This window comes from Notolabrus celidotus, chromosome 22 (genome assembly GCF_009762535.1).
Source record: "Notolabrus celidotus isolate fNotCel1 chromosome 22, fNotCel1.pri, whole genome shotgun sequence".
Taxonomy (NCBI): Eukaryota; Metazoa; Chordata; class Actinopteri; order Labriformes; family Labridae; genus Notolabrus; species Notolabrus celidotus.
This window is the reverse complement of record NC_048293.1, coordinates 2,615,954-2,642,231: the sequence shown is the minus strand read 5'-3', so window position 1 is coordinate 2,642,231 and position 26,278 is coordinate 2,615,954. Positions and strand designations below refer to the sequence as shown.

Genomic DNA, 26,278 nt, shown 5'->3' with positions numbered 1-26,278 from the left:
TGATTTTGGATTTAGAGGAGGAGGAGGATGAAGGTTGCTCAAATGATCCTGTACTAACAGTGGTTTTATATGTGCTTCTACATGGGGTGGGGTTATCACGACCAGCGGGGGGGAGGGGCCTGGATTTTATTTCTGATTTGTGACCATCTGGCTCCTCCAGGCAGCTGCCGGCCCGAGCCGTGCAGAGCCGCCCCGCCTCGCTAGCTGCTCTGCCCTGCTGCCCCATGGGATTTAGAGAGAGGTCACCACTGCTGCTGGAGACACAGTGTCATCTAATACTCTCAAACAATCAGCTCAAATGATCACACACACACACACACACACACACACACACACACACACACACACACACACACACCTAGATGCAAAAATAAGATGTACTGAGGTGAAAGAGAGGAGGAAAATATGGAATGAAAGGGATCAAATATTCTATTTACTAAAATCTTCATTGAGCTCCTGAATATGTTAAAAATAAAAAAATAAAAACGTACGTGTTTTGAATGGATGTACACCTTATTCAGCAAGACAAAAGAGAGGAGGGGAGGAGGGGGGTGGGGACAGAGAGATGGAGAGAATGGATTTCCCCCTCAGTGTTGCCATGGCGACAGCAGTGGATGGTGGATGACTGATTTCCTGTACAGCTGTGGAGCTCGGAGGGGAGAGAGAGAGGGAGACACGTTATCTATGGTAGAGAAAGGAGGTGGAGCTCACCGAGGAAAGCGTCCATGTTTTCTCTTAAATTCTACATCAGTGTGTTTATTTTGTTTCCCTGGACAGTTCAGGGAAATCTCCACAGCTCAACAAAAGATCCACCTCCCTGGTCCTCACCATTTTTTGTCTACACTACCAGTCAAAAGTTTGGACACACCTTCTCATTCAATGGTTTTTATTTATTCTAATTATTGTCAACATTGTAGATTAATACTGAAGACATCAAAACTATGAAATAATCTGGTTTTGCCATAATCTGGATTACAACAGTAGTCAAATAGGGCTATCCATTGTGTACTAACCCTACCTCTGAACAACACAACTGATGGTCTCAAACACATTAAGAAGGCAAGTCATTCTACAAATGAACTCTTGACAAGGCTCATGTTAATTAGAGACCACTTCATGAAGCAGACTGAGAGAATACCAAGAGTGTGCAAAGCTGTCATGAAGGAAAAAGGGGGCTACTTTACAGAATCTAAAATATAAAACAGATTCTGCTTTGTTTAACACTTTTTTGTTCATTCAATAATTCCATATATGTTCTTTCATAGTGTTGATGCCTTTGGTATTAATCTACAGTGTTTCCAATAATCAATCAATCAATCTTTATTTTTCCTGCGCCAAATCACAACAAACGTTATCTCAAGATATCTTTTACAAACAGAGCAGGTCTAGACCACTCTATTTTAAATTATGAACAGAGACCCAACACCAAGACAGGATAAGACTCAGTCTGACCCCACCTTAATCCACCATGAGCATTGCACATCGCAGTATTTAGCTAGTTACAGCGGAGAGGACAAACTTCCTATAACAGGCAGAAACCTCAGGCAGAACCAGACTCATGTTAGACACACATCTGCCTCGACTGAGTTGGGTCTGTAAAAAGGGATAGAGGAGAATAAGAGAGAGAGGGAGCGGTGATAGTGATGAGATGAGTAGTAGAAGCTGTTGCCGCTGGAGTCCGGAACGTCCACAGCAGGAGGATGCCTACAGCAGCTCAGAGGAACCTATGACACAAGGGAGCTCAGGGACTCCAGAAAGGTCTATGGTTAGTAACTTTAATGGGACAGGCAAAGTTAAAGTAAGTGATGAGGGGGTTGGGGGGAAGGGGGTGAGATAGGATCTCAGTGTGTCAGTTCCCCTGGCAGTCTAAGCCTATCGCAGTATAACTAAGAGCTGGTCCAAGCCTGATCCAGCTCTAACTATAAGCTTTATCAAAAAGGAAAGTTTGAAGCCTACTCTTAAAAGTGGAGAGGGTGTCTGCCTCCCGGACCCTGACTGGTAGATGATTCCAAAGGAGAGGGGCCTGATAACTGAAGGTTATATAATGAAAATAAATACAAACCCTTGAATGAGAAGGTGTTTCCAAACTTTTTGACTGGTAGTGTAGATCTAGTGGTCCTTATCAGCAAGGTGGTCACATGATGCAGAGGGCTTTTCAAAGAGCAGAAATTAAAGAAGAACCACTTAAAAATGTTTAACTAATCAGAGGTTATTACATTTGGTCCTAAGTCCTGAGCAACCATGCATTTTATTCACTCTGCTTATCAATTTTCGTTGTGGTGATCTTGACTTCACCCCAGGTGATCCTAACTTGTATCCCAGGGGATTAAGAGCACAGAACAAACATATAAATGGGCTTAACTTACCTTATAAGTATCAGCAGTGGCATCACAGTGTCATGGTCCAGCCTATCACAGGGAGCAGCCTCGTGTTTGTTTTCCCTTGATCCCCAGGAAATTGTCCCATTAGCATGAAAAACAAGCTTTGTCATCATGAGATGATGAGTTGAAATCATCTGTTCGAAATTTCCAGAGACAATAAAATGAATTAGCCAAGAAAGCGAGACAACTGCTCATTACTATGAGGAAATGGAGTTGAAGAAATGTTTAGATCCATGTCCACTTCAGGCGTCCATGATTATACGTTTGCTTTTTTTTAACCTTTTAGGATGATTATATATATAGTCATAGATACTTAACCCTATTAATTAACCATATTCATTATTCAGCCACTTCCTCTGACATCATCCGCAGGGTAGTTAGCTTTAATGCTGTAATGACACCAGTGTCATAGAGCAATGTGAAATAACACACTGGGACACCATCAATCCATTGCAGGATCAGTATGAAAGTACAGAGGCTTGATGACAGTGGAGCTGTGATACAGTACTGATGTATACTCAAAATGTGAAAAGCGAAACAGGTTAATAATGTTAGTCTCACATGTTTAAGACTGAACAACCTTTGACTATGAAATCATGATGACTATGATGATGAATGCTGTTTTCTTTCTTGTTTAAATTTATAGATACATGTTTTGTGTTTTTACTCCAGACTCTTTGCAGAGAAGCATTTATTGTTAATAGATGTTAATATTTATACTGACATCGAAAACAAATGAAGCCAAATTAAAGCATTTAAGTGTATTTTAACATAAAAACGGCTTCACCACCAAACCATATCAATCTGAAGATGAACTGGCAGGTGCTACTGCTCTGCTGGCATCAAGCTAGTTAGCTTAAGCAGGAGGTTTTTTGCCAGCTTTTTATTTATTTTTTTTTTTTTATTCATCCTTGCCTGGTGATTTTCTGTTTGTGGCAGAGACTGGACTGTAGAGAGGACAAGCCTGGCCGGTGTCCCATCTGCCAGTCAACATCGCCACCTTCAGGCCAAACTGAGACCTACATGGATGTGAGTAAACACCAGAGGGCAGCACACACTCATGGAACACTTTGAAGACATGAATCAGTGTCTCAAAAGTATTCTCATCTGCTAATCAACGTTTATATCTAGATGTTATGATAGGTAGGTCTATTTATTTCAACTTACCAATCCAGTTTACTCTTTATTATTGGAGAGAAAACTGAAAGAGTCAGAAGGGGTCACAGGTGAAGTGTTTGAAATCAGTGTTTTTATTTAAACTTTCAGAAATCCCTTCATCTTTCTCTCCCTTTACATGTATGATTTCCTTGTTTCATGTTTGCAGCTGTGAAAAGTAAATCAAATGCATCACTTTGAAATCAACACATAACAGCACAACTTTGGCAAATAAATGTACCTTTTTATTGGATATTGAGGGCATTAGTACCAAGAAGGCACAAACCAGACTTCATAATAACATCTCTTTTCTTTTTTTAACTACAGGGAGGGAGATCCTTTCACAGAAAGGATTAAGGACACAGACATACAAACTCTTACAGGTTGTAAGTTTGACCGTATACTGAAGTCAGAAAATGTAGGAAGAACAAATTATGAAGACTTTAAGGACATGGGTTATGAGTGTATGGCTATGTACCTCAACACATACAGTTGTAATATAAGAAACTCTGTCCATCAAAATATGACAATCTCCATGAATGAGCAGAAATATAGCTTTTAACAGTAAGAGGAAAAATGTAAGAATATAAAAGTCATTCTTTATTATTTAGCGGTATCAAATTAATTTATTTTTATAACATGAATGTTTCTTTTAAAAACGTGTTCAGGCGCTTTCATGCCTGCATGTGAAGAATGTGGATGTAAATCAACACGGGGTTAGATGAAGCTGACACGATGTCTCAAAACAAGCGACAGTGATTTAAAATGAGTTCAAGTCTCATGCAGAAGTTTGGAAACACTGACACACTTCACTGTTCTGACCTTAGGCTCAAAGTCAGGGTGAATAAAACATGATGAGGTTCATCGTCACAGCTTTGTCGTTACTCACTAACAGCTGATAGACCTTCAGTGAAACGACCTGTTGAAGATGTCAGAGAAGCTGAAAAAACAAACGGGATCTGAAAAAGAAAACAAAGTGAACACTGAACAGTTCATTCATTTTGGCAGTTTTCAGAAAAAGAATGATCAGCTGCTGTTCTTGCACAGACTCAGAGGAGCAGATTGATACCACTCCCAAGTTTTTAAGACAGGAATGAAGCCAACACCTGCAGCCTTGCTGTTAGCTTTGCATAAAAATGGAGACAGGTCGTCTGGCTCTGTTCAGTGAGAACAAGATCCACTGATAGCATCTCTCTGCTGGTAGTGTTTTCTGGCAAAAGAAATCTAATTCTGCTGCTTTATCACAGTCTAATGTGTTTAGTTTGACATCTACCCCCTTGCAGTGGTTACAAGCGTTAGAAAGTATGATATTGACCTTATTGATCTCACTGCTAGTGTTGATTTCAGTCTGTTTTATAGCTTGGCTAGTTTCCTCACTGGAGCTCCGAGGGAAATTCAAACTGATGACTTCAGTTAAATAAAAATGCAACTCTGTGATCTCAGTGAAACATGACAGTGCAGTATTTCCAAACTTGTACAAACAGGAGAAGTGATGTACCTGAAGAAAAGCTTCAAAATGTTGGATCTTAAAAAAACATGACGTTATTGATTAAAATCAGAAGAGGATGTAACTGTGGCACTCTGAATGTTAACTGCATGATTTTTGGGTAAAGACGTCTCATTAAGTAAGTCTTCTGTCCTCATTCACACCAGTTAAAATCATTGAGAATGGGATTTGAGATGTAACAGCTTTAAAACATCTTCGTGGAGCCCACAGTCTTCTTGAGTCTGTGGGCTAAGAAAAGATAAAACCAGTCTTGATCAGAGCCGCTAACATCACACGTCCTTAATACTGTCACTAACATATTTGTAATACTGAATGAAACCAACCGCACGAAGAATACCTGTTCAACATACACAAGTCTGGACAGCTTATACAAAAACACAACATGAACAAAGCTTTCAGGTAAAACAGAAAGGATGCAAAATAAAAACCATGTAACAAATTCCAGTTTTAGATGATGGATGAAAAGAAAAGGAGGACGAGAATAAAACAGACCCGAGCAGACCTGCGTGTTTGCATCGACTTGTATGGTTTGTTTTGGCCCACAGCTCACCTGGCCTCAATTTAGAGAAGATTTCAGGGAAGCTGTTCCGGCCTCACGCTCGACACAAGCCGAGACATGCAGGAACTAACTCGACCTCATTCCTGCCTGAAAACTCAGTCTGATTCTAAAAGACATAGAAATGTTTAAAATCCTTTCGACATTTAAATAAATCTGTAAAAACTGGCTTCATCTTATAAAGGAGTGTGTGTGTCTCGTGTTAAGAAATAAGCAAAGCTCTGAGTTTTGATGGCTTGAACTTTGAAAGTATGTGATTGTCAAGGCGACGGTTTGACACCTGCATAGAGAGATGAAGGCACGTCGGGTGTGTTCACATGATTCAGAGTCCAGTCTGAGAGGCGGGAGCTGGCATGCTGCACTTCCTGTCGTGGTTCGATGAAATGGTGCAGGAGAGATCGAGGGGAGGGTTAAAGTTCATTTCCCCTCCCGCCGTCCACAACTTTGAAATGTGTGAAGCTTTTTTTTTTTTTCTTGTCTTGTCTTTGGTTTGCAGCTCAGAGTGATCTGTCTTTTGTGTCCTCCAGAAAAGATCTTTGATATGCTCTTTGTGTCTGCGCATGAGTCTCTGTAACACCGCCTGCATGCACACACACTCTTTAGGAGGCAAACACGACGTGTGGTTCTTGAACAGTCAGTGAGACACATTTGAATAAAAATGTTTCTTGAAAGAAGATGACACGATCCCTTTTGTTCCTTTCAGAGCGGAGCAGCTTAGGTTACGTTTTAAGACGCATGTTTTCTTTGTTTTGTTCTCAGAGTTACTCTTCAGTCAGACTCCTCCATGTTTGTTCATGTGTTATTCGTCGAGGAACAGCAGACTTGTTGCCAGTTTATTAATGACTGCTGCCAACAATAGAAACCACCTCTCCAGCGCTGCTCTCTCATCTCATTCCCTGAGGGCTCGAACATCTCCACATCTGACACCGAGTAAAAAAAAAGGTCACCCTGAGGTCTCCTCTTTTTCACACCACAAACTCAGGGACCTCTTCGCTGGTCAGGTCCAGGGAGAAGTACTTGTTGGTTCTCTTTATGGGAAACGGATGCTGCTCACTGAGCATGCCGGCACGCTGCTCGGCGAGGCCCTGGTAACCTCCGCCGCCGTCGCTCAGCTCCTGAGCGCAGCCGAACGTGTAGCTGTGAGCGGTGTCCTGGCACAGCTCCGCCCACTGCAGGCAGTCCTTCTGGTAGAGCCTGATGTCATCGAGAGACTGACTGTGGCGATCCGTGGAAGACTGAGGCTTCCTGCAGGCTGATGTCTGTGGGTAGAAAGCAGCAAATTAAAAATCACAAGTAGGGGTGCCGTTGGCCAAGCGGTCTAAGCACGCACCCCTCATACGGAGGCTGTAGTCCTCGTCGCAGTGGACACAAATTGGACTCCTGGCCTCGACCATTAGCTGCATGTCTTCCCTCACTCTCTACTCCCCACATTTCCTGTCTCTCTCCGGCTTTCCTGACCAATACAGGCAAAAATACCCCAAAACATCACTTCATCACTTCATCCATCTCTACAGCACTGCTGCTTTCTTGTAGATCATAAATTATATCCAACAGTAGGGAACTTTCTGGACCACAACTGAAGCTTGTCAGGGTTTATTTTTATTTCTTGAACGTTGCCATGTATTTGTGGACACAGTGTTTTAAGCTAATACAGGTGCACTCTGTCTGCTGTGATGAATGAGGTCTGGTTTACCTGTGGCAGGGACTCTATGCTCTGTCCTCTCATCTTAACCACGGTCTCAGAGGAGCTGGATGTGGACGAGCTGACGTCTTTTACGATCAGTCCTGCAGAGAACGAAAGAGAATGTTAAACTTTCTTAAAAACAACTTTTTCTGTTGGCAGCTTCTATTACTGATTTCACAGATACAGACACAGTCACCCTGGACGTACACTCCATTGCCTGTCTTCTAATTGTTACTAAAATAAAACAATACTTCAGAGGAGAACAGAAATAGTAAGTATCCATACCTGAGTATCCGTTGCTCTGATCAGGTGACATGGTCAACATGTCCTCTGTGATGTGGATACACAGCTCCTGGTCCAGAGCCATCTCATGAAGCTCCTCGTAGTCTTTGGGGTCGTCCACCAGCATCTCAATCTCTGCAGGAATAAATGTCTTCAATTTTAAAACTCACAATAACATCCCAAGAGGAGGTTCACTTTGAACCAGTATCCAGAATGTTTCTAGTGCGTTTTCATTATTTTTGCAGAACTCTAAATCAGTTCTCTCACCATCATCGTCCAGTATGCGTTCTTTGCCGCTGCTCTCGATGCCAGAGGTGTGTGAGCTCCCGTGGCTGGTTGTGGACGAGCTGCAGGTCCGTAGGGGTCTGTGGGGGGCCTGACCGGGGGCCCTGAAGCTGTCCGTCTCGATGCCCGAGGTGTGCGAGCTGCCGTGGCTGGTGGTGGAGTGGCGGGAGAGGCGTTTGTGATGAGACATGCTTCCTGCGCTGCTGCCGCTGGCTCGAGACCGTTTGTCCAGATGATCCATGTCAAGCTCCAGAGCGTCGCTGATGTACGACTCCCTGTACTGCTTCTTCTCTGGAAACAGACAAAGACACATTTGAATGCATACTAAAAAGTGACTGGATTTGTAGTTTAGTCAGTGCAAAGAACATTCATAAGAAACTATTTAGATGAGCAATTTAAGTTCTTTGATTTTTGAGTATCAGCTTCTTAAATGTGGGTATTTGTTCTTTTCCTGTATTTATGACAGTAAATGGGGAATCTTTAGGATTTTGGAGGGGTAGTTAGACAAATTAAAATAGTTTGAAGAGGTCAAATTGGGCTTTGGAGAGTTTATTTTACAGTCAAATAGATGAATGGTTAAATTGTTTTTCATACTAACTAATAAGGGAAATAAGTGCTATTTTTCTAAACAGCTTGAACATTGTTCAAAATGTTATTTCTAGGTTGAATTATATCAAACCTGTCAAAGGGGTGAAAGAAATGATGTGGTTTCTAGTGCAGAATTCTATAAGAGAATCTACTAGTGAATTGTGAAGCTAAGGTCAGGTACCAGTTAGCCGAGCTTAGCACTAAAGCCAAAAACATGGACAAATAGCTGACTGGCTAGCTAGCAAGGGTGACTTAATCAACTACCAGCACTTCTAAAGCTGGCTAATACCTACATTGTTCTGTTGACTTAATACATTAGCAGTGTAATTAGCTTATTGGAGATTTATAGGGGTTACATGTTGGACCATGTGTTGGCCTCCGGCAAATTCAGGATCTCACAGGACCCCTATTGTGTTGTTATTCTGACAAAGTAGTGGCATAAGGATATGACCATAGACTGTATAAATAATGGATGTAGTATCCATGACATCACCCATCTGTTTCTGAAGCGCTGTTTTGAGGCCAATTGTCGGCGGCAGCCAAATTGGAAATGTTGAACTCAACATAACTGCTGTAGAGCGAGTGTGACGTAAAGAGGCGGGCTTTGAGCCTCATAGCTAACAGCTACAGCCTGTCAATCAAGTCAGCTGTGCCTCTGTAATGGAAAACTTGTAATCTTAATATCTTTGAAATTGCTGCGTTAGAAAAAATGTACCAGGCTGTAAACATGTTTATTTCTGCTGTAAAGATCGTCTTTTCTGAATTGGTGTGTATGTGGTTTCCGGTAGTTCCGGAGCCAGCCTCAAAGGGACACTTTATGAACTGCAGTTTTGAACATATCTGGAGGTGTCCGCTTCAATATGACCTCTATCTTTTTTCCGTTGCTTAGCGCCGCTCAAGTGGCTGCTTGTTGCAGCAGCTCTCTCTTTGTTCTTCTTTATTCATATCTGTTTAGTTCTCTTTGTATTTGGAGCCTGTCATGACTTTTAATGACTCATCTGCCATAGACACCAAACTGTCTACGTTTGCAGTGGTGTTTTAACTATTTTTGTTCCTGTCTGTGTACGGAGATCCTGCGTGTATCCATGGTAACATTGTTTACATACGAGATCAGCTGTCAGCAGCCCATAGCATGCTAAATGATGCTAGGCCCAATGTTCCCTGCGAGCTGAGGAGAAGGAGGCAAGACGTTCTGGTACTGAGGTGCAAGCTAAAATAGACGTCATGGACCTGTCCTTACTACCATCTACAATAAGGTGGACAAGCTAACCCAGCACCAGAGTAGCATCATGCTAACAGAGCTAACACCGGACACGAACGCCACATTGGAAGGATTTCACCTGCTGTGGGCGGACAGGATACAGGAGAGCAAGACTGAACACACTGGTGAAGCTCAGTCCTGGACCCTGTGGAGGTGGTGGCTGACAGGAGGATTATGGCCAAGCTGTCATCTTTGATGAACTTTTTTTATATATGTATTCTCGTTGAAATTCTTCTTTTTGTTTGCTGCTGTAACTCCATTAATTTCCCCATTGTGGGACGAATAAAGGAGTATCTTATCTTATCTTATCTTAGATGTTTAAGTTTGTATGTTTTTATGTGTTCGGCGCACGATACGAACCGATACATAAATTAAAAAACAAAAATCAGGATTTAGGTTTACCTTCGTTTTCCTCCAGTCGTCGGACTTGTTTGAGCACAGGCTGCAGGTTCATGTAGAGTCGGTGGCTGTTGCTGAGCAGCTGCAGGAGGTGACGAGAGCGCACGGGACAGCCTGTGTAGTAGATGAGTTTCCGGGCTGATGGGAGACCGTCAGGGAGGATTTCAAACTTCTTTCCCTGAGAGAGAAGAAGAAAGAGAAAAAAGTTAGAGCATGATTACAGCAGTCTGTGATTTATAGCGGTTAATAAAATGAGATTATGAGGAATGTGAATTTGAAATTATGATGAGGTGCCAGAGAAGCCTGAAGGCGACTCAGGGAGAGGAAAAGAGTGTTCTTGAAAACTGCTCTGTAGCAGAACACAATGCAACAATTAGACCATCAGTTCTTCATTTCTTCATTCAGACACTGAGACAAAGCTTGTTTTAAGTGGTTCTGATCATTTTCCAGGAGGAGGACATGTTGGACGAACGCACGGAAAAACTAAAATGGAGGGTTTGTGCTTTTCTTCCGCGCCTTTTGGCAAAGGCTCGACCCAAAAACAGCTGTCTACAGTGTCAGTGGGGTTTTTTCGATACAGACCTATAAACATTTTTGCAAAGGTTGGGACTTTTAAAGGCAGTCGACGGGTTTTAAAGCCCTTGGAAATGCAAAGAGCTGCACATTTGTGACCACAGTAATGCACTTTCACTTTATTTATCCAGAGCGTTTAAAAAGAAACCAGCTTGATCCAAGTGTGTTTACAGCCTGAGCACAGGTAGGGAAGCACATTACAGGTAAGCAGCTCTGTGCTGAAGGAAAAAAAAGCTCATTTAAACCATCAAACAGTTCACAGACAGTTGCTCTCTGCATGGTTTTTTTCTCAGAGCAGAGTCAAAATGTTAAGGACTTCCTATTTAAACAGAAAACTGAAGATGTTCTCTTCCCCGTCTTATTTATCTTTAAGCTGCTCCTCTGCAGCTTCTGGTGGCCCCCAGTTAAAGACTGGAAACGTTCTGGGGGGTAAATCACTGTGGATGACACACGCTGAGTTGAACAAATAACGTCACTGCTGCATGAGATCTCTTTTCTTAACCTTTATTTCAAGATTCCTTTTGTTCTTGCTTGGTTTTCACTCCCTTTAATCACAGGATAGGGCATATTTATTATTTAATACATGTTTTTATAATCCTTTACATGCTGCTGCTGCTGCTGCTGCTGCTGTTGCTGTTGCTGTTGCTTTCAGGATGCAATGCTCAGATATTCTATGATTGTCCCTAGCCTTGACATGCTTGTATTTTTCTATGTGCACCATAGAAAATCCTGATTAATCTCTCTTATGGTGTGTTTCCACCAAGTGGTCCAGTACAGTTGGGTACAGTTGTAAACCCTGCTCTTGCTTGTGTTTCCCCAGCTAACCTGTACCCTTGAGCACTTACCACAGGGCAGAGTGACCGCTCCGGCTTGATTTTCATTTCGGCTGATTCATCTTTGCAAGTTTAAAAACGCTTCATCGTTACATATGCACATGAACACCTCTGTAGTGTATGTGGTATTTGCAGATAGCACCTGTTTAGACTGTTTTTGCATTTAAACACCTCTGATCACTTCACTGTCACATTAACACCTCTACCTCCCTGCTGAGTATGTTTACGCTGTAGTTATATTTAAGCTTCATTCTAGGCTGTTGAGTAGAATATCTGGATGTTTATATTTCTCCTTCTAGTAATAGAGTTTATTTAGTGTGTGTATTCTCAGTCTACATATGCTCTGATAACCTGCTGTCACAGTACAATGTCCAAGTATGGAATCAAACAAGTGAACGTACCCATCTACTTTCCCTTCCTTAATTATCTGAACTACCTGCTTCCTTGTATAAAGTGCGTTTTGTAAACTCCAACATGAAGATAATTGTAAGTAAACGTGATGACTCACTGCTGCTCTGCTGGTGGTTGCAGACTAAATGCACACAGCAGCAGACTGGTGTCAGGTTTTTCGGTTATTCAAAGGTTTTTAGAGGCCACTTTCCTCGTTTCATGCTGTACACGTGATAAGCCAGTCTAAACTCTCTGCTGAGGACAGCTGGTCGACTTTCTCCTCTTTCCAGAAATTCCTCCCAAAGAGGCCACCCACATCGAAAACTCCCAGCATCACTCAGGGGCCGTTTCATCCAAAAATCCCTCAACAAGACCGACATCATCCAGAGAACTGGAGAGGCTGAGGTAGAGTCGCCGATCCAACACCACAGGACACGAGGGGGATGACTTCATTTGGACGATGCACATATGCAACTTTCCTTCACTTGTTGCATCAGAAAGACTGAGTTCTACCACTCCTTCAAATCAAACCTTGATTCATAGATGAGCTTGAGTAATCCGGGCCAATATCCGAAACAGAAAATCCCCCTGAAACCTTTGCAACATCTGGTGTTTATCGACCCGCACGCCCCTCCGCCCCTGCTCCGCGCGCTGGCTCGCTCGGCTGGAGCTGGAGCCGCGGTGGCAGCGGTGCTAGATGACGTGACTCGTGGGTGTGGTGGAGGAGAAAGCCTGTTATTCAGGAGAAGGGTGGGACGGGGCCACGAGAGGCCCTTCACGTCCACAGTGAAAACCACAGCCGCCACGCCACGGCCGAATCATTCTCCCGATGCAACTGGCTGCAAACTCGAAGAAAAACAACCCAAAACAAAAAAAAAAGGAATGAGGAAAACAGGATGTGTTTAACGTGAACTCTTTGGCAGATGTGATGGATGTTTGTGCCAAAACACTTCAAAACATTTTGGACTACAAAGCAAGATTCTGAGGAGATTTACAGACATTTATCCTCCCTTGAAAGTCCCTGAAAGTGTATAAAAATACAGAAGTAGTAGCTAAAATTAGAATCAAAAGTGCTCCATTTGAGTGCAACGGCAGTGAGAAGCAATAATGACCTCCTTAGGTTGTGATTAATGGCCGACTGGAAGCAAATGTGAAGCCGTCGCAGTGAAACAGATATATAGTGAGCTTCTCCTTCCCCTCCTTAGATAACAGAAACCCGGTGGAAGCAAATTAACCGACTGCTGCACTCAGCTCCACGACAGGCTGACTCAGAGCACAGATGAGAAGATTAAACAGGCTTTCCAAATGAAAACTGATAAAAGGAATAAATCAAGAGAGTTTCATGTGAGAGAAAATACTGCTTCTGATTACATGAAAATATGTATACAGTATACAGGGACTGTGTGTGTGTGGGAAAGTCTTCCTAAATCCCTGATTAGTTCCAGAGGACTTGCAGGCCAAGATAAAGCAGCAGTGTGGAGGGAAGAAGCCCTGCGTCAAAATTTCCACAACCCTGAGCAGGAGCAGGAATTTCACAAAGATCCCCATAAAGCAGGGGATGCTTGGGTTTCATTATAAGAAGAGTAAAGGTGTGATTGAGTGTCTGACTCACCACAAATACAAGTTTCCCCACGTTGGTCCAGGGGAAGTCGTACAACAGTTGCCTCACAGTCCCGACATTCTGCGACAGAGAAGCACAAACACATGAAGCACAGGATGGAGATCCTTTTTCATGACAACACTGCAGCACCACATCGCAAAGAATCTCTTCTAAAGTACCTTTAATTTCATGACTCATAACTTAATGTCCTGTCATGTTTTGCTGCCATCTTATTTCATCTATCAAGTTTTTTCATGAGTTTTCCAAAAATCAATAGCTGAAGAGGAAATCTGCGTTCCCCTTTCCTCTGGCACTAATTTTTATATGATGAAGTCCACCACTGATTAGATTGTGTCATTATTTTTTGATTAAAGCTCCAGTGAGGAACTTTGTTTGTTTGGGTTTTTGGTGACCCCCTGCAGACAAAGGGATACCTCTAATGTCTTTGCTGGTTTTGTACATGTCTAAGTTGTGTTTTGTAACCCCAAAAAATCTCATCTTGCTTTCTTTGAACATTAAAATGCTGGATAAAGTAAAATGGTTGTATGTTCAGCATGCTGTAAATTGTCTCATCTGACACCTACAGTCAGATCACCACAGTGACCACAGGCAATAAAAAAGATAGAAATTGTCAATCTTGTCTTCAAAGGTCTTGTTTGCTTTTGTAGGTCATAAAAATGCAACACTTTTAATTCGAATTTTAATTCCATTATTTTTCCTAACCAGCCAAAAACTCTGCACAGGAGCTTTAAATGATAAATCCTTCAGTCTTTCATGTGTTATTCATATTGTTATAAATCACTAGAAACTATGTGAGCATCTGAAAAATGAAACATAGTATATAGGATGATAATAAGGGAGATATGTTAGATTTACTAAAAGGATATTTTTTTTACTTTTACAATAAATTCAAATTAAGTGTTAAGATGGAAAATGTTTTCTATACTCTCATGTCAGAGATAAGATAACCGTAAGTAAAGTTTAAAGTAGAAATAAAATCCTGAATACCACATCAATCAAATCCTCAGAATAAGGAAGAAGCGTTGAATACCTGAAATATTTGGATTCCCCGTAAAGTCAGTCCCAATGTTAGAGATGCCTCTACTTCCTTCTTGTCCTGTTGGAAGAGAAAAGATCAAATTTAAATCAGAAGAAGTCAAACGTGAGTGGTCAAAAAAACTGAAATCCAATAAGATGTCAATGCAGCAGATGCTCCCTCAGCAAGAGCAAAACTAGAGTGCAACAGAATCTGTGCTCTGGTTCTGACATCAATTTAACTAATTTAAATTAATTTAACAATTTAAATCAATATTACATCCTTGTATTTCTTTGGGCCAGTCTTTATGAACAATCCTCTACATATAGTTGAGATATGAAGATTACTAATGGGAGATATTAAGTGGGTTTATGTATATTGACTTTATGGATTCCTGCATTCGCACAGAAATCAAAAACAGCTGTTGGAGCTTGTCTGTGTGTGAATGTATACTGTAGATATCATTCTTTCTTTATATACATCAATTTATTTTGCTTGCTTGCTTGGTTTGATGCTCTGTGTCAGGAAGTTCATCCTTCTAATACCTGTGAAAATCATCTAAAAATAGGTGTAAATTGTGTTGCACACAAACAACAATGCCACTCTGAGTTGTCTCATGTAGCTGTATACCTGAAAACATTCCCATCTCTCACCTTGTAGAGTCTGTAGTAGTGGACAGTGACGTCATCGAGCTGGGCACACTCCTTGATGTATTTGAGGTGCGCCTCTGAAGCCGTGAGAGCAAACTGGTCTTTGTGCATGTTGGGGATATGTCTCAGGATGTACTCACGGCCACGCTTTGCTATCACCTGAGCAGGGAGAGAAAGAGTGACACATCAGACTTGGCTGCCCTCCAGTTGTTCACAGTCATTTCGGCAGATTGGCAGCGCAGGTTGCCAATAAAGGTAATGAAGCTCGTCGCTGCAGGCCAAACAGATGTCAACCTGGAGAGACTGAGCCCAGAGGCACGAGCCAGAAACACACCCGCTAAGCTTCACATGTGGCTTCTGAAGACTTCCTAAGCATCTGAATCTGTGGGGGTCTTACAGTAGAGTAGCTCTCATCATCGAGCAATTTCCTGTCACTGCTGGTTTGGAGTAGCGATAAGAAGGCAGGAGGTTAATTACAGGAAGTGAAGGCCAATCAGACGGGTGTGGCTGTCATAGCATACTTGGAGAGAGGGGGGAGGGTGCCGGTACAGCCATGTCATTGGGAGCATTTTTCAAGATTAAAAAAAGACGGTCTGTGTATGTGTGCCACTTCCAGGGACAAAAATAAACTTAATGCCCCAGTTCTCATTATCCGACCCCCCCAACATACACTCACACACCAGATGAGGAGCTGTCGCTAAGTGTTTGGACAAAGTGATTAATGGAAGTGGGCTACATACACACATACCATACACAATGCAGACCAGGACACCTAACACACCTTCCCTGTATGTTTCAGCCTTCAGTCAGTGATGCAGCAGGTAAATCTGGGTCACGTTTGGCTTCTAACTGTTAAAGTCACTGATGTTTTACAAGGACAGTCACTGTGACTCACCAGAAATCAGACAGACTTACCACAGAAGGATATATCAGGCTAACGCAGTGATGTGTTCACAGTATTACTCACATTTAACATTACTTATAAGCCTCTTGTGTATGCGGAACTCTTGAATATAATGATATCAGTGTTTAAACACCATGAAAATGAAAACAGCCTGCAGCCTTCATTTTTGGTAAAATGCTCACACACATTTTAAGATGGTCTCTTCAAGTTTGCCATCTTTGGACACACACACACACACACACATGGTGCTCATTGGACATGCTCACCCATGGGGGGAAGTAGGCTTCAGGTTCAAAGTACTTCCCAAAGTGCTTGTTTCGTTTGAAGTTTCCGAGGTCGGCCTGCAGGGCGAAGGCTGCCAGCAGGAAGTAAGCCTCCTCTCTTTGGATACACTGAGAGAGCAACACCTGTTTCCTCAGGTGCCAGTAGTAGTAGTACCTGGCTGCCCGATCACTGCAGGACAGATAGAGGATACAGGATTAAAGGGTGACCGGTGTCAAACTGAGGGATGTTAGGACAGTTTGCAGTTATAATTAGTTGTTGTCAAAAGGCTTAACTTGCCTGATTAATCTCCCGTTCTCTACATAATACTGAGCTCTGAAGTGGATGATCATTGGAGGCCCAAACTGATCGATGCCCTGAAAGAGAAACAAGGAAGAGTTATTTATTTTTTACTAACTTTTGATAGCATCAGGCTTCACATGTACATGTGGAAGGGGAAAAGGTGGAAACCGTCATCCTGCATGATGATTTCCATTCATGAAAGTCCACCATGTTCAGTTTCTGTGTAGCTCTTTCTATTAACATCTGTTTTCACCATGTTAAATTTGCAACCCTGCTAGCTACCTTTACTGTGGTTGAGCTTAGCCAGCCATAACTTTTATTGTTATGAGGTACAGACCATACACTGTATAAATAATGGACGTAGTATCCGTGACGTCACCCATCTGTTCCTGAACGCTGTTTTGAAGCAAATCAACGGAGGCAGCCATATTGGAAATGTTGAACACAACCAAACTTAGTGTGAGGTACAGAGGCAGAGTTTGAGCCTCCTAGCAAACTGCTATGTGTTCCTGCCTGTCAGTCAAGTCAGTCATGTCCTTAAATGGGCAAAACTCGTAATCTTAATATCTTCTGAACCGTCACATTAGAACAAAATTCACCCCCCGTACAGTGTGTGCTGATAGAGAAATTTTCTACATGGAGCCAAGATGTTTTTTGAACCAGGATGTAAACATGTTTATTATGCTGCAAAGATAGTCTTTTTGAATTGGTGTGTATGTGGTTTCTGGTGTTATAACATGGGCTTCATATTGGGCTTCATATTTTGAGACCGGAGGTTGCCGCTTGGCACAGACCCCTGCCCAATTTGCAGACTCGCCGGTCACTTGTCTTAAATTGAGGACCCTGTTCAATCAAACCAGCACTTCACAAGGTTTGTATACTGAATAGTATAACCCAGTTGTCTTTGAATAAATCATTATGAGGAAGAAAAGCTGTTTAAAAGTGGTACCACTAGCCTGGTAAACCTCACTGTATATCTCAGCATGGTTTGCACATTAAAGCAATTGCTCGACACAATGAAATACCATCTCTGACTTTTATTCTGGTATACTGATCACACTGATGTATAAGATGGAGCTCACCTTTTAGATGACAAAAACAAGTTTTTTAAAGTGCATCTTAAACACTGAGTTTTACAGTAAGTACTGAGCTGGAACCTGAGGAAATGAGTGGTTAGCATAAAGACTACAGGCAGACCGACATAGCGTACCAAGCTAGTTCAAAAGTAGCTCAGAAACCCTTCCTATAAGTCTCACCTACAAACAAATATGTTAAATAAATTCTCAGTGACTTTGTTCAGTGTGTCACAGTGAGGGTTGTAAATGAAAACCTGTGTTCAACAACTCTATCCACTGACTGAATTTTTGTATTGTATTTTTATTTCCAAACACTCTGACTATTGAAATGGTAAATACAGTAAATATGCGTGAACAATCTTGCAGATATATTCTGGGTAAACAATCTTCAATCCAGTTTTGTGTTACAGCCGAGGTGATGGACGTGTCTCCTCCCTTGTGTAGTGTTCAAACCAGGACTTACTGTACTCACTCGCTTTTTAAACTTTGTTTGTCTGAACTTCTTACCTTGCTGGCTTCTCTCTTCCATTCTTTGGGGCAATATTTGGATAGCTTTTGATCCAGCTCCATATAGATGTGTTCATTATCTGTCAGAGGAGAAGAGTTACAGGTTTATCTCACATTCTCATTTTCTGTTTCATCAGAGCGTGTGTGTGTGTGTGTGTGTGTGTGTGTGTGTGTATACGTGGATGTTTAGGTGCCTTCATGTTTGTGTGTGCACAGTGAAATCCCCCCTGAGTGCTCCCTGTTCAAAGTGTGCCTCAGAGCCGTCACATCAGACAGCCTGTGCACTTCTCTTTGTACTCAGAGCCTGTGCTGCTCCTCCTCGCTCCCTCACCTCACTCTGCCAGGTCTTAATCTGCTCCTGAACTCACGTCTTTCATGAGTTTTTCACATCTGACGACTCTGAGTGAGTTTCTATACAATGAAAACCCACTGAAAAGCAGAGCTGACAGTGAAGTACAAGAGCAGAGTCTTATTGAGAGAACATTCAAATATAGTTTCATCAGATCTGTACACTGTAACGACGGCTAGAAGACAATTTTATGACTCTAAGTAGAGAGACATAACTGTGATGTCCTGAATATCGTCTTGTTGTCAACACTTTAATTTGATTGTCTTCCCACAAAGACAGTCTTGATTTGATTTTCTCCACCACAGAGACCTCTGCTGCCAAGAAATAACAATTGAGTTCAATTATATTTGATTTGTGGGGTTTAAAGAATCCAAGTATTTCATTTTAGCAATATCTGTCTCCAGAAACAATATCCTGCTGATCAGGCCAATCTAAAAACATCACTGTGAAAATGTTCCATTGAGAAACATCCAAAGTAGTCTGCAAAGTAAGCAGACCGGGGGCGAGAGAGGGTTTCTGTGCTCAACATTTAGAGGAATTCAACCTTGATACTTCTTTTTGTGTCCGTCACTTTATGTCACTTTACAAGAAACTCATTTCTGACAGCTCTTCTTAAGATTCAACACCTTATTTGCAAAATCAGACTCCTAACACTGCTTGTTTCGTCTGTCTTGCACCGCAAAAGCTAGTGGATATACAGTTTCTGGAAAATAGGGCTTATAATTCAGGAGGTTTACATACACTACCAGTTAAAAGCTTGGAAACACCTTCTCACTGAATGGTTTGTATTTATTGTAATGATTGTAAACACTGTAGATTAATACTGAAGGCATGGAAACTATGAAAGAACATATATGGAATTATTGAATGAACCAAAAAGTGTTAAACAAAGCAGAATCTGTTTTATATTTTAGATTCTGTAAAGTAGCCCCCTTTTTCCTTCATGACAGCTTTGCACACTCTTGGTATTCTCTCAGTGTGCTTCATGAAGTGGTCTCCTGGAATGGTTTCTAATTAACATGAGTCTTGTCAAGAGTTCATTTGTAGAATGACTTGCCTTCTTAATGTGTTGGAGATCATCAGTTGTGTTGTTCAGAGGTAGGGTTAGTACACAATTTGACTACTGTTGTAATCCAGATTATGGCAAAACCAGATTATTTCATAGTTTTGATGTCTTCAGTATTAATCTACAATGTTCAAAATAGTTAGAATGAAGCAAAACCATTGAATGAGAAGGTGTGTCCAAACTTTTGACTGGTAGTGTACGTCCAATGCTAGAATCAGTGAAATATTGCCATTTTTTCTTGTAAGGTTTGAAAACAGATAACTGTTTTAAAAATAGGTGCATTCATTTTCTGCTACCTGACCCATCGTAGCCAGTTAAACAAAGAGGAGAATTGGCACTTACTACTTTCCTGCATGTATAAATCCTGTAAATAGGTTTGTTTTTTTGTCCTCTAAATACCAAGCAAACATTGACATATTTGAACCTGGGCCTGATGTAGCTGCTCAGCGGGGTCGGGGGAACAGTGGGTGACACACAGGGAGTGGGTGGCCTCTGTTTGCCTTGGGGATTTCATGCTGTTCAGACAAGCACTTTAGGAATGTCCCACAATCAGACCCGTTGGCTCCTGCTCAACTGACCCGCCGGGCTGTCATTGGCCCATCTCGAAGGCCAGCTGTCTGAAAACACTGCCTTTGCAATTTACTCTCCCCTTTGCAGTTGCCTACAACTGTCACCGACTGTCTGCCCGGCCGCGGTGCAGACACAGTGACTCACTCCACTCGTACGCCCCTCACCGTGCCGTCACCGTAAAAACAACTGTAGACTTGCTGCACAATGGAAGCCAGTGAGGACGCAGAGGCGCTGGTTTCTGTGAGTGTGCCGTGACACGTAGGTGAGAGATGTTGCGTTTAGGGCAGATTCCGGTTTCCCAGCCAAGTTATTGGTCTGAGGAAAGTAGCTGCCTGGTAACACTGTTTTTCTACGGGGCTCTGCTGCTTTTTATGACTGCATCTCTCCACAGTGAGCATGATGTAACCATTAACTTAGAATACTTTTAAGCAGGGCTCTCTGCCCTTAAGTTAAAAGTGTGAGGGTCAACAAAGACAACAAAGGTATGCTTTGTTCAACTGATGAGTAGAAAAGTAAACAACAGATAAACTTCAAACAGCCCGACATAAAGGTAGAACACATTGAATGGATCCCTGGAATTAGAAGTCTTACTCTGAATAACACTGAGTCCAAACAGGTGACAGTCCTTCAGCCTCAGAAGGTCACACACCTGCACCAACAGTTCCTGGCACAAAGTCTTCACCTGGGGAGGAGAGGAAACAAGGAGAGGAAACAAGTTTAGCTTTGAGAGACCATGCCATATGCTACCCTGCCCAGTATCCCATGTTGTTGTGAAAGATGTGCATGCCTTGACATATTTCAAAACAAACAGGAACCCTCCTTTTTGGTCACCAACAATAGAGCAGTGTGTACAGAGCAGTTGTTATAAAAGCAATAAATCAAACATTGCATAATCTCTGATGAGCTTAAATTCATTCCTGAGATTTCTGCAACACCAAATCAGTGTTTCATAAACACCAGCTCACAGCTGCCAAGAATTACTCGCCACAATTTATTTTGAAATCCTAACCCTGCAGTGTGAGCTCAACAAAGTCAAGTTTGTGAAGCTGGTTCCCTGACTTGAGCAGGGTCAGGTGAGGAGAGTGATATCATAATACATATGTGGCTACAGAGAGATCAGGTAGCTTTGAAAACAGCTTGGTCCAGGTGGATTTTGTATTCTTCTTTTTTTCATCTTTGGTGTGAAGCACTTCGTAACTGTGTTTTAAAAGGGGCTATACAAATACACATATGATTAATGTTATTATTATAATTAAAGTGAATGTATCAGCAACTCTAAAGGGCATTTTAACAAGTTATAGGAAATTTAGTTCATCTGTAAAGAATTTAAATAAAAATAAAGATTTTGATTAAATCAATAACAAAAAAAATCATGTTTGATGACATGGCATGGTTTGTTACTTGATTCTTTAAGTCACTTTTTTTTGTACTTTCTCAATCTAATAAAGTAGCAGCAGGTTACATGCAAGAAAACAAATGAAACATATTCCTGCTTCAAAAATAAAAATAGCTCTAGTGCTTTTTTTATTTTGAAGAGGTACTGCTACAAGTGTTATCTTTGAACAGCATTATTTGCTACTAGTATAGATAAAGCAATGCTAGTTGTTATTAATAATCCCTGTTTCTAATCTTTAAAGCTCAGTTGAGGCAGATGGCTGTCTAACATGAGTCTGGTTCTGCTCAAGGTTTCTGCCTGTTAAAGGAAGTTTGTCCTCTCCACTGTAACTAGCTAAATACTGGGGCAATGCTCATGGTGGATTAAGGTGGGGTCAGACTGAGTCTTACCCTGTCTTGGTGTTGGGTCTCTGTTAATAATTTAACATAGAGTGGTCTAGACTTGCTATGTTTATAAAAGCTTATTGAGATAATGTTTGTTGTGATTTGGTGCTATAAAAATAAAGATTGATTGATTGGTTGATTGAAAGCTAACCAGCTGCTCACTGTACCTTCACATTTAATAGGCAGATATGAAGCTGGGATCAATTTCGTCTAATTACTCTCAGCGTTAACCTATCATTAAAATATCATTCACATTTGTACTCACATTGACTATGACATTGAGTGTGTCATCATTCGGCAAAAAGACACAGACACAGCGGCGGTCCTGCATGGTTTTGTTGTTGTGGAAGCTCAGTTTGTTCATCTTCGTGTGGCTCAGATAGGACAGGCCCCCTCCGCCTGCTTCCACCGCAGGCACCGACACCACCAAGACCGGCAGGCACTCTGTGTTTCAGCTGCAACCCAGTTCAGACACACCAGCACCTTCAGGCTCAGCAGGCCAAGCAGCACTTACAAGGCAGAGCATGTGGACCCGAGCTGCAGTCAGCCACTGAGGAGGAAACGGAGAAACAGAGGGATTTAATGTTAGAGCAGGAAACACTGTTCTGCTTTATGATCTCTGTAGATGTGTTCTACTGAATGAGACAGACCCTAAAAATATGAATCGGTTTGAAAATCTAAATAAAAATGATAGTTTTCAACCCTGCAAGAAATCTGTATGTCCCCGAAGAGAAGTAAAGAACAAAAAACAGATGCAGAAAAAAAGAGAGGGCCACATTCCTGCCTGTGTCCATGAATATGTGACATAATGTCAGGGGTATGTCGGTGACTCCCGTCAAACATTTGAACATCTGTTTGGAGAGGAACTAATGAACTGCAATGATGGCACAAAGGAAACACAGAGACGGAGTGAGTGAGTGATTTTCATGACTTCGAAGCACAACAGAAATCTGTTTAACTTTAAGGCATTCAAACATCAAACTGGAAATACAGCCGCAGCCAAAAAACATGTCGACTTTAACAGCTGTAGAGAGACTCATGCTCTGGGTTTAGATGTCAAATGGATGCTGGCTCTGTAGTTTAAACAGCGTCATGTTTTTCCTCCTGGCAGCAGTCCTGTAAACTCGTTCAGTCGCCTCTGGCTGTTTGACTTTTTCACCGTCAGCTGGCATCTACAGAGCGGGGTCAAATGGATCTTTGCAGCGGTGAAAGAAATGAACGTTTTGAACTGAAAGAGAACCTCTTATTATAAAAGAGTCATGTGAAAGAGTTGTGATGTGAAGTGTTTGGAAATTTGGCTTCATCCTGGTTAAATATTTACAATTCAGTTACTTTTGCAATACATCAGCTACAGCAGAGCAATATAATAATAGTCTCCAAAAAGTACCCAAATATGATAATCTCACGTCCAGAAAATGAGACATATCAAAATATCACTTCCTGTGAATTCCATGAGAAACACAGTAGTTTATACAAACTGAGCACTTGAAGAGGCCTGCTTCTCTTAACATTGTGACCTTCATGTTGGAGAAATAAAAAAGTACTGACTCATATTTGTTTGTTTGTCTTTTATCAAAAAGTTGAGTTAATCAGGGACCTGTCGACTGCACCATTTTTCCAGGTATGGTTTTCTGTTCTATTTAAGACTTTTCATTCTTCTTCATTTCTTAATAAATGTATTTAAACCATAGACTGTATAAATAATGGACGTAGTGGAAAGGGAGGGGCACTAATGAGCCTTAAACGCTGGTTGCCACCCAACATTAGACAGAAGAAGAAGACGCCATTGAACAGCCAATCATGTCGCAGGGTGAGAGGTAGGCGGGGCTTAAAGACATTTGGAGCGGAATGTAAACACAGCTGAAACGAGTGACAGCGACACTGAAGAAAACTTGCACATCTTACTTACTCAGCACTGTCAGAAATGATAGATTCAAGAAGCTTATCAGAAAACTAAATCCAGATACCAGCTAACAAACTTCAACTTTCACTCAGGACCAAACATCTGCCTTTGAATTTAAATCGTGATATTTATCGATATGGACTGATGTGAAATATGTTATCATGATAACATCATTTTCAATATCGCCCAGCTCTAGGTGGGAGCCATATTGGAAATGCTGAAGTCAACCTAACTGCAGCTAGTGAGAGGTAAAGAGGTGGGATTTGAGCCTCCTAGACAACAGCTATAGTGTTCCCGCCTGTCAATCAAGTCAGGGAGGGGGTCAAATCAAATCCACCCCCCTGTACAGTGTGTGTCGATCGAGAAATGAGCTCCTTTTTTATATACCAGGCTGTAAACATGTTTATTTCTGCTGTGAAGATCGTCTTTTTTGAATTTGTACGATTAGGTTTCCTGTACTTCCGCAGCCAGCCTCAAGTGGACACTCGAGGAACTGCAGTTTTTAGGTTGGCGCTTGATTTTAAAACAAGTCCCTTGCTTTGTCTTAGCTGGTAGGGGTCTTATTCTGAATTACCCCATTCTGTGTCCCATTTACTCTCATTGCTCTCATCCATTCACATTCTCAGCCTCTATCTGTGCTGTAAAGAAGAACTTGCAGCATCACATCTTTTCTGCCTCATTGTGTAATTTGCAAGACAACCAAGTAAAACAGTCCTTTTTCTATCCTCATGATCTATTTTGTTATATAGCCCAGCATGACCACATCCACCATTTACCCTCTCACACACACACACTCAAGAGAGAGATAGTATCTACACACCTCCAACACTCAGTTGTCCTGAGAGCAGCAGGTAGCTCACACACAGCATGAGCTGTGCCCGAGGACGTGAGGCCTTCAGTGGGTGTGAAAAGTCTCACACCAGACAAAAGAATGTTTAAGAACAATCAATCCAGATTATCACTTCTTCCTGTTGACAGTCACCCTTGAAGCCCAAAACAGAAGGAGCACATTACAGCGAGAAGAACAATTAGCATTTAAAAAGAAGTTACCGGGGGTTAAAGGTCCGTTCACAACAAGGAACCTTAAAGAGTTCAGGTCTGTTTTTACAAACCAACAGACCAGCTTATTGCTGCAGTATGAAGCTCCCTCCAGCTGACCGCAGACATGAAGAGTTAGGATTTGAGACTCACACTGCCTTTACAAGCTGAAACATTAAATATTTAAGTAGAAATCTGCTTTGGTGTCAGTGAGTTCTTACAGATACAGAAACCTCCCTTAAATTACTGACCAGGATGGAACTAATAAACACAGCTTTAACTGCAGGCTTGGACCTCTGCTGCAGAGTCACAAAGTGCTTCTCAGACTCGGTACCCCTTCAGTATGCCTGCTGTCCACATATAACACTGCTTTGTTGCAGTAGAGACAGGGAGCATTGTGGGCAGCGCAGCCATAAATACACATACTGTTGACATTCAGCATCAGTTCTCATTAGAGCTGGTCATTGGATGTGCAGCGTGGCGGGCAACCGGCCACTCAGCAAACTCTGCTGATGAGCTCCGACTAGGACGACTCGCTGCGCTGCTGCTGACCTTAACTAAACACATCACTGAACCCAACACTGCAACCACAAACACAAAGGAACACATATGTAGATGCAGATAGAAGAAGAGAGACATGTACTGTACATCAGATGCATCCACACACACACATGCACGCACAAACATCCAGTGTAAGTTCCTGCGCTCTAGCCGTGACCATATGTCAGGTGTTACTACAGAACAGCTGAGCTGTGTGTGATGGCAGCAGGGTTAATTAGAAGTGAGATCCAACTAATTGGATCACTTCCCTTCATCTCGCGCTTCCACTCCAGAGATCAAGAGTGGTTCCAGTAAGCTGGGACTGATATATCTGCAGAAAATACTTAGCCTTTAATTGTTTTGTTTGCCAGATTGGTGAGAGGATAGACACAAAAAGTGATAAACAACACTGTCCAACTAAAGCTGGATTTAAACTTGAAGAAAGGTTTGATGGCAGGAGGCTGGAGTTTGTTTGACAGTGTTTTTAGGACTGGATTTCACTCTGTTGAGGTGTAGTCATGTGGTGTTCTTCGGTGGTGTTTCATTAGCAGGTTATGCTGCCATTTATAGACCTGGCATGCACCCTCCAGTGTTTTCAGTTTCACAATACTTAAAAACTCAAAGGAAAGACTTCTCGCCAAATCAATACACCTCCAGGTTAAAATGCCCCATATATCATTATTTATTTATTCATAATTTCATTGCTAATTTGCCTATTTGTCACTTTTCACTTGAGAATTATTATTTTAATATATAACTCACTCCAATTAAATGATAAAAAGGCTTCAAGCTATAACATTTG

At 41.8% G+C, this 26,278-nt stretch overlaps 1 protein-coding gene and 1 long non-coding RNA gene across 5 annotated transcripts in view; one reads left to right on the top strand and one right to left on the bottom strand.

The window, feature by feature from the left end:
* The window catches only part of LOC117805797, a 67,543-nt gene that overhangs the window by 27,930 nt on the left and 13,335 nt on the right, over nucleotides 1-26,278 (top strand). Inside the window, exons 4-5 of one of the 3 annotated variants that reach the window (XR_004629524.1) lie at nucleotides 3,321-3,410; nucleotides 12,185-14,100. This is a non-coding gene — a long non-coding RNA (uncharacterized LOC117805797). Of the gene's footprint in view, nucleotides 1-3,320; nucleotides 3,411-3,863; nucleotides 6,276-12,184; nucleotides 14,101-26,278 lie in introns of those variants that run through there. The other 2 variants (XR_004629522.1, XR_004629523.1) reach the window with 2 other exon arrangements.
* frmd6 (FERM domain containing 6) overlaps nucleotides 3,760-26,278 on the bottom strand; it is a 32,913-nt gene continuing 10,394 nt past the window's right edge. For both annotated transcript variants that reach the window (XM_034674349.1, XM_034674350.1), the window contains exons 2-14: nucleotides 22,261-22,545; nucleotides 20,808-20,898; nucleotides 18,232-18,311; nucleotides 16,646-16,722; nucleotides 16,351-16,537; nucleotides 15,184-15,339; nucleotides 14,546-14,611; nucleotides 13,507-13,575; nucleotides 10,102-10,276; nucleotides 7,833-8,141; nucleotides 7,569-7,700; nucleotides 7,293-7,384; nucleotides 3,760-6,858 (exon numbers count right to left, since the gene is read on the bottom strand). In XM_034674349.1, coding sequence (XP_034530240.1) covers nucleotides 6,565-6,858; nucleotides 7,293-7,384; nucleotides 7,569-7,700; nucleotides 7,833-8,141; nucleotides 10,102-10,276; nucleotides 13,507-13,575; nucleotides 14,546-14,611; nucleotides 15,184-15,339; nucleotides 16,351-16,537; nucleotides 16,646-16,722; nucleotides 18,232-18,311; nucleotides 20,808-20,898; nucleotides 22,261-22,359 — 1,827 coding nt within the window. In that variant the 5' untranslated portion in view covers nucleotides 22,360-22,545 and the 3' untranslated portion in view covers nucleotides 3,760-6,564. The remainder of the gene's footprint in view (nucleotides 6,859-7,292; nucleotides 7,385-7,568; nucleotides 7,701-7,832; nucleotides 8,142-10,101; nucleotides 10,277-13,506; nucleotides 13,576-14,545; nucleotides 14,612-15,183; nucleotides 15,340-16,350; nucleotides 16,538-16,645; nucleotides 16,723-18,231; nucleotides 18,312-20,807; nucleotides 20,899-22,260; nucleotides 22,546-26,278) is intronic.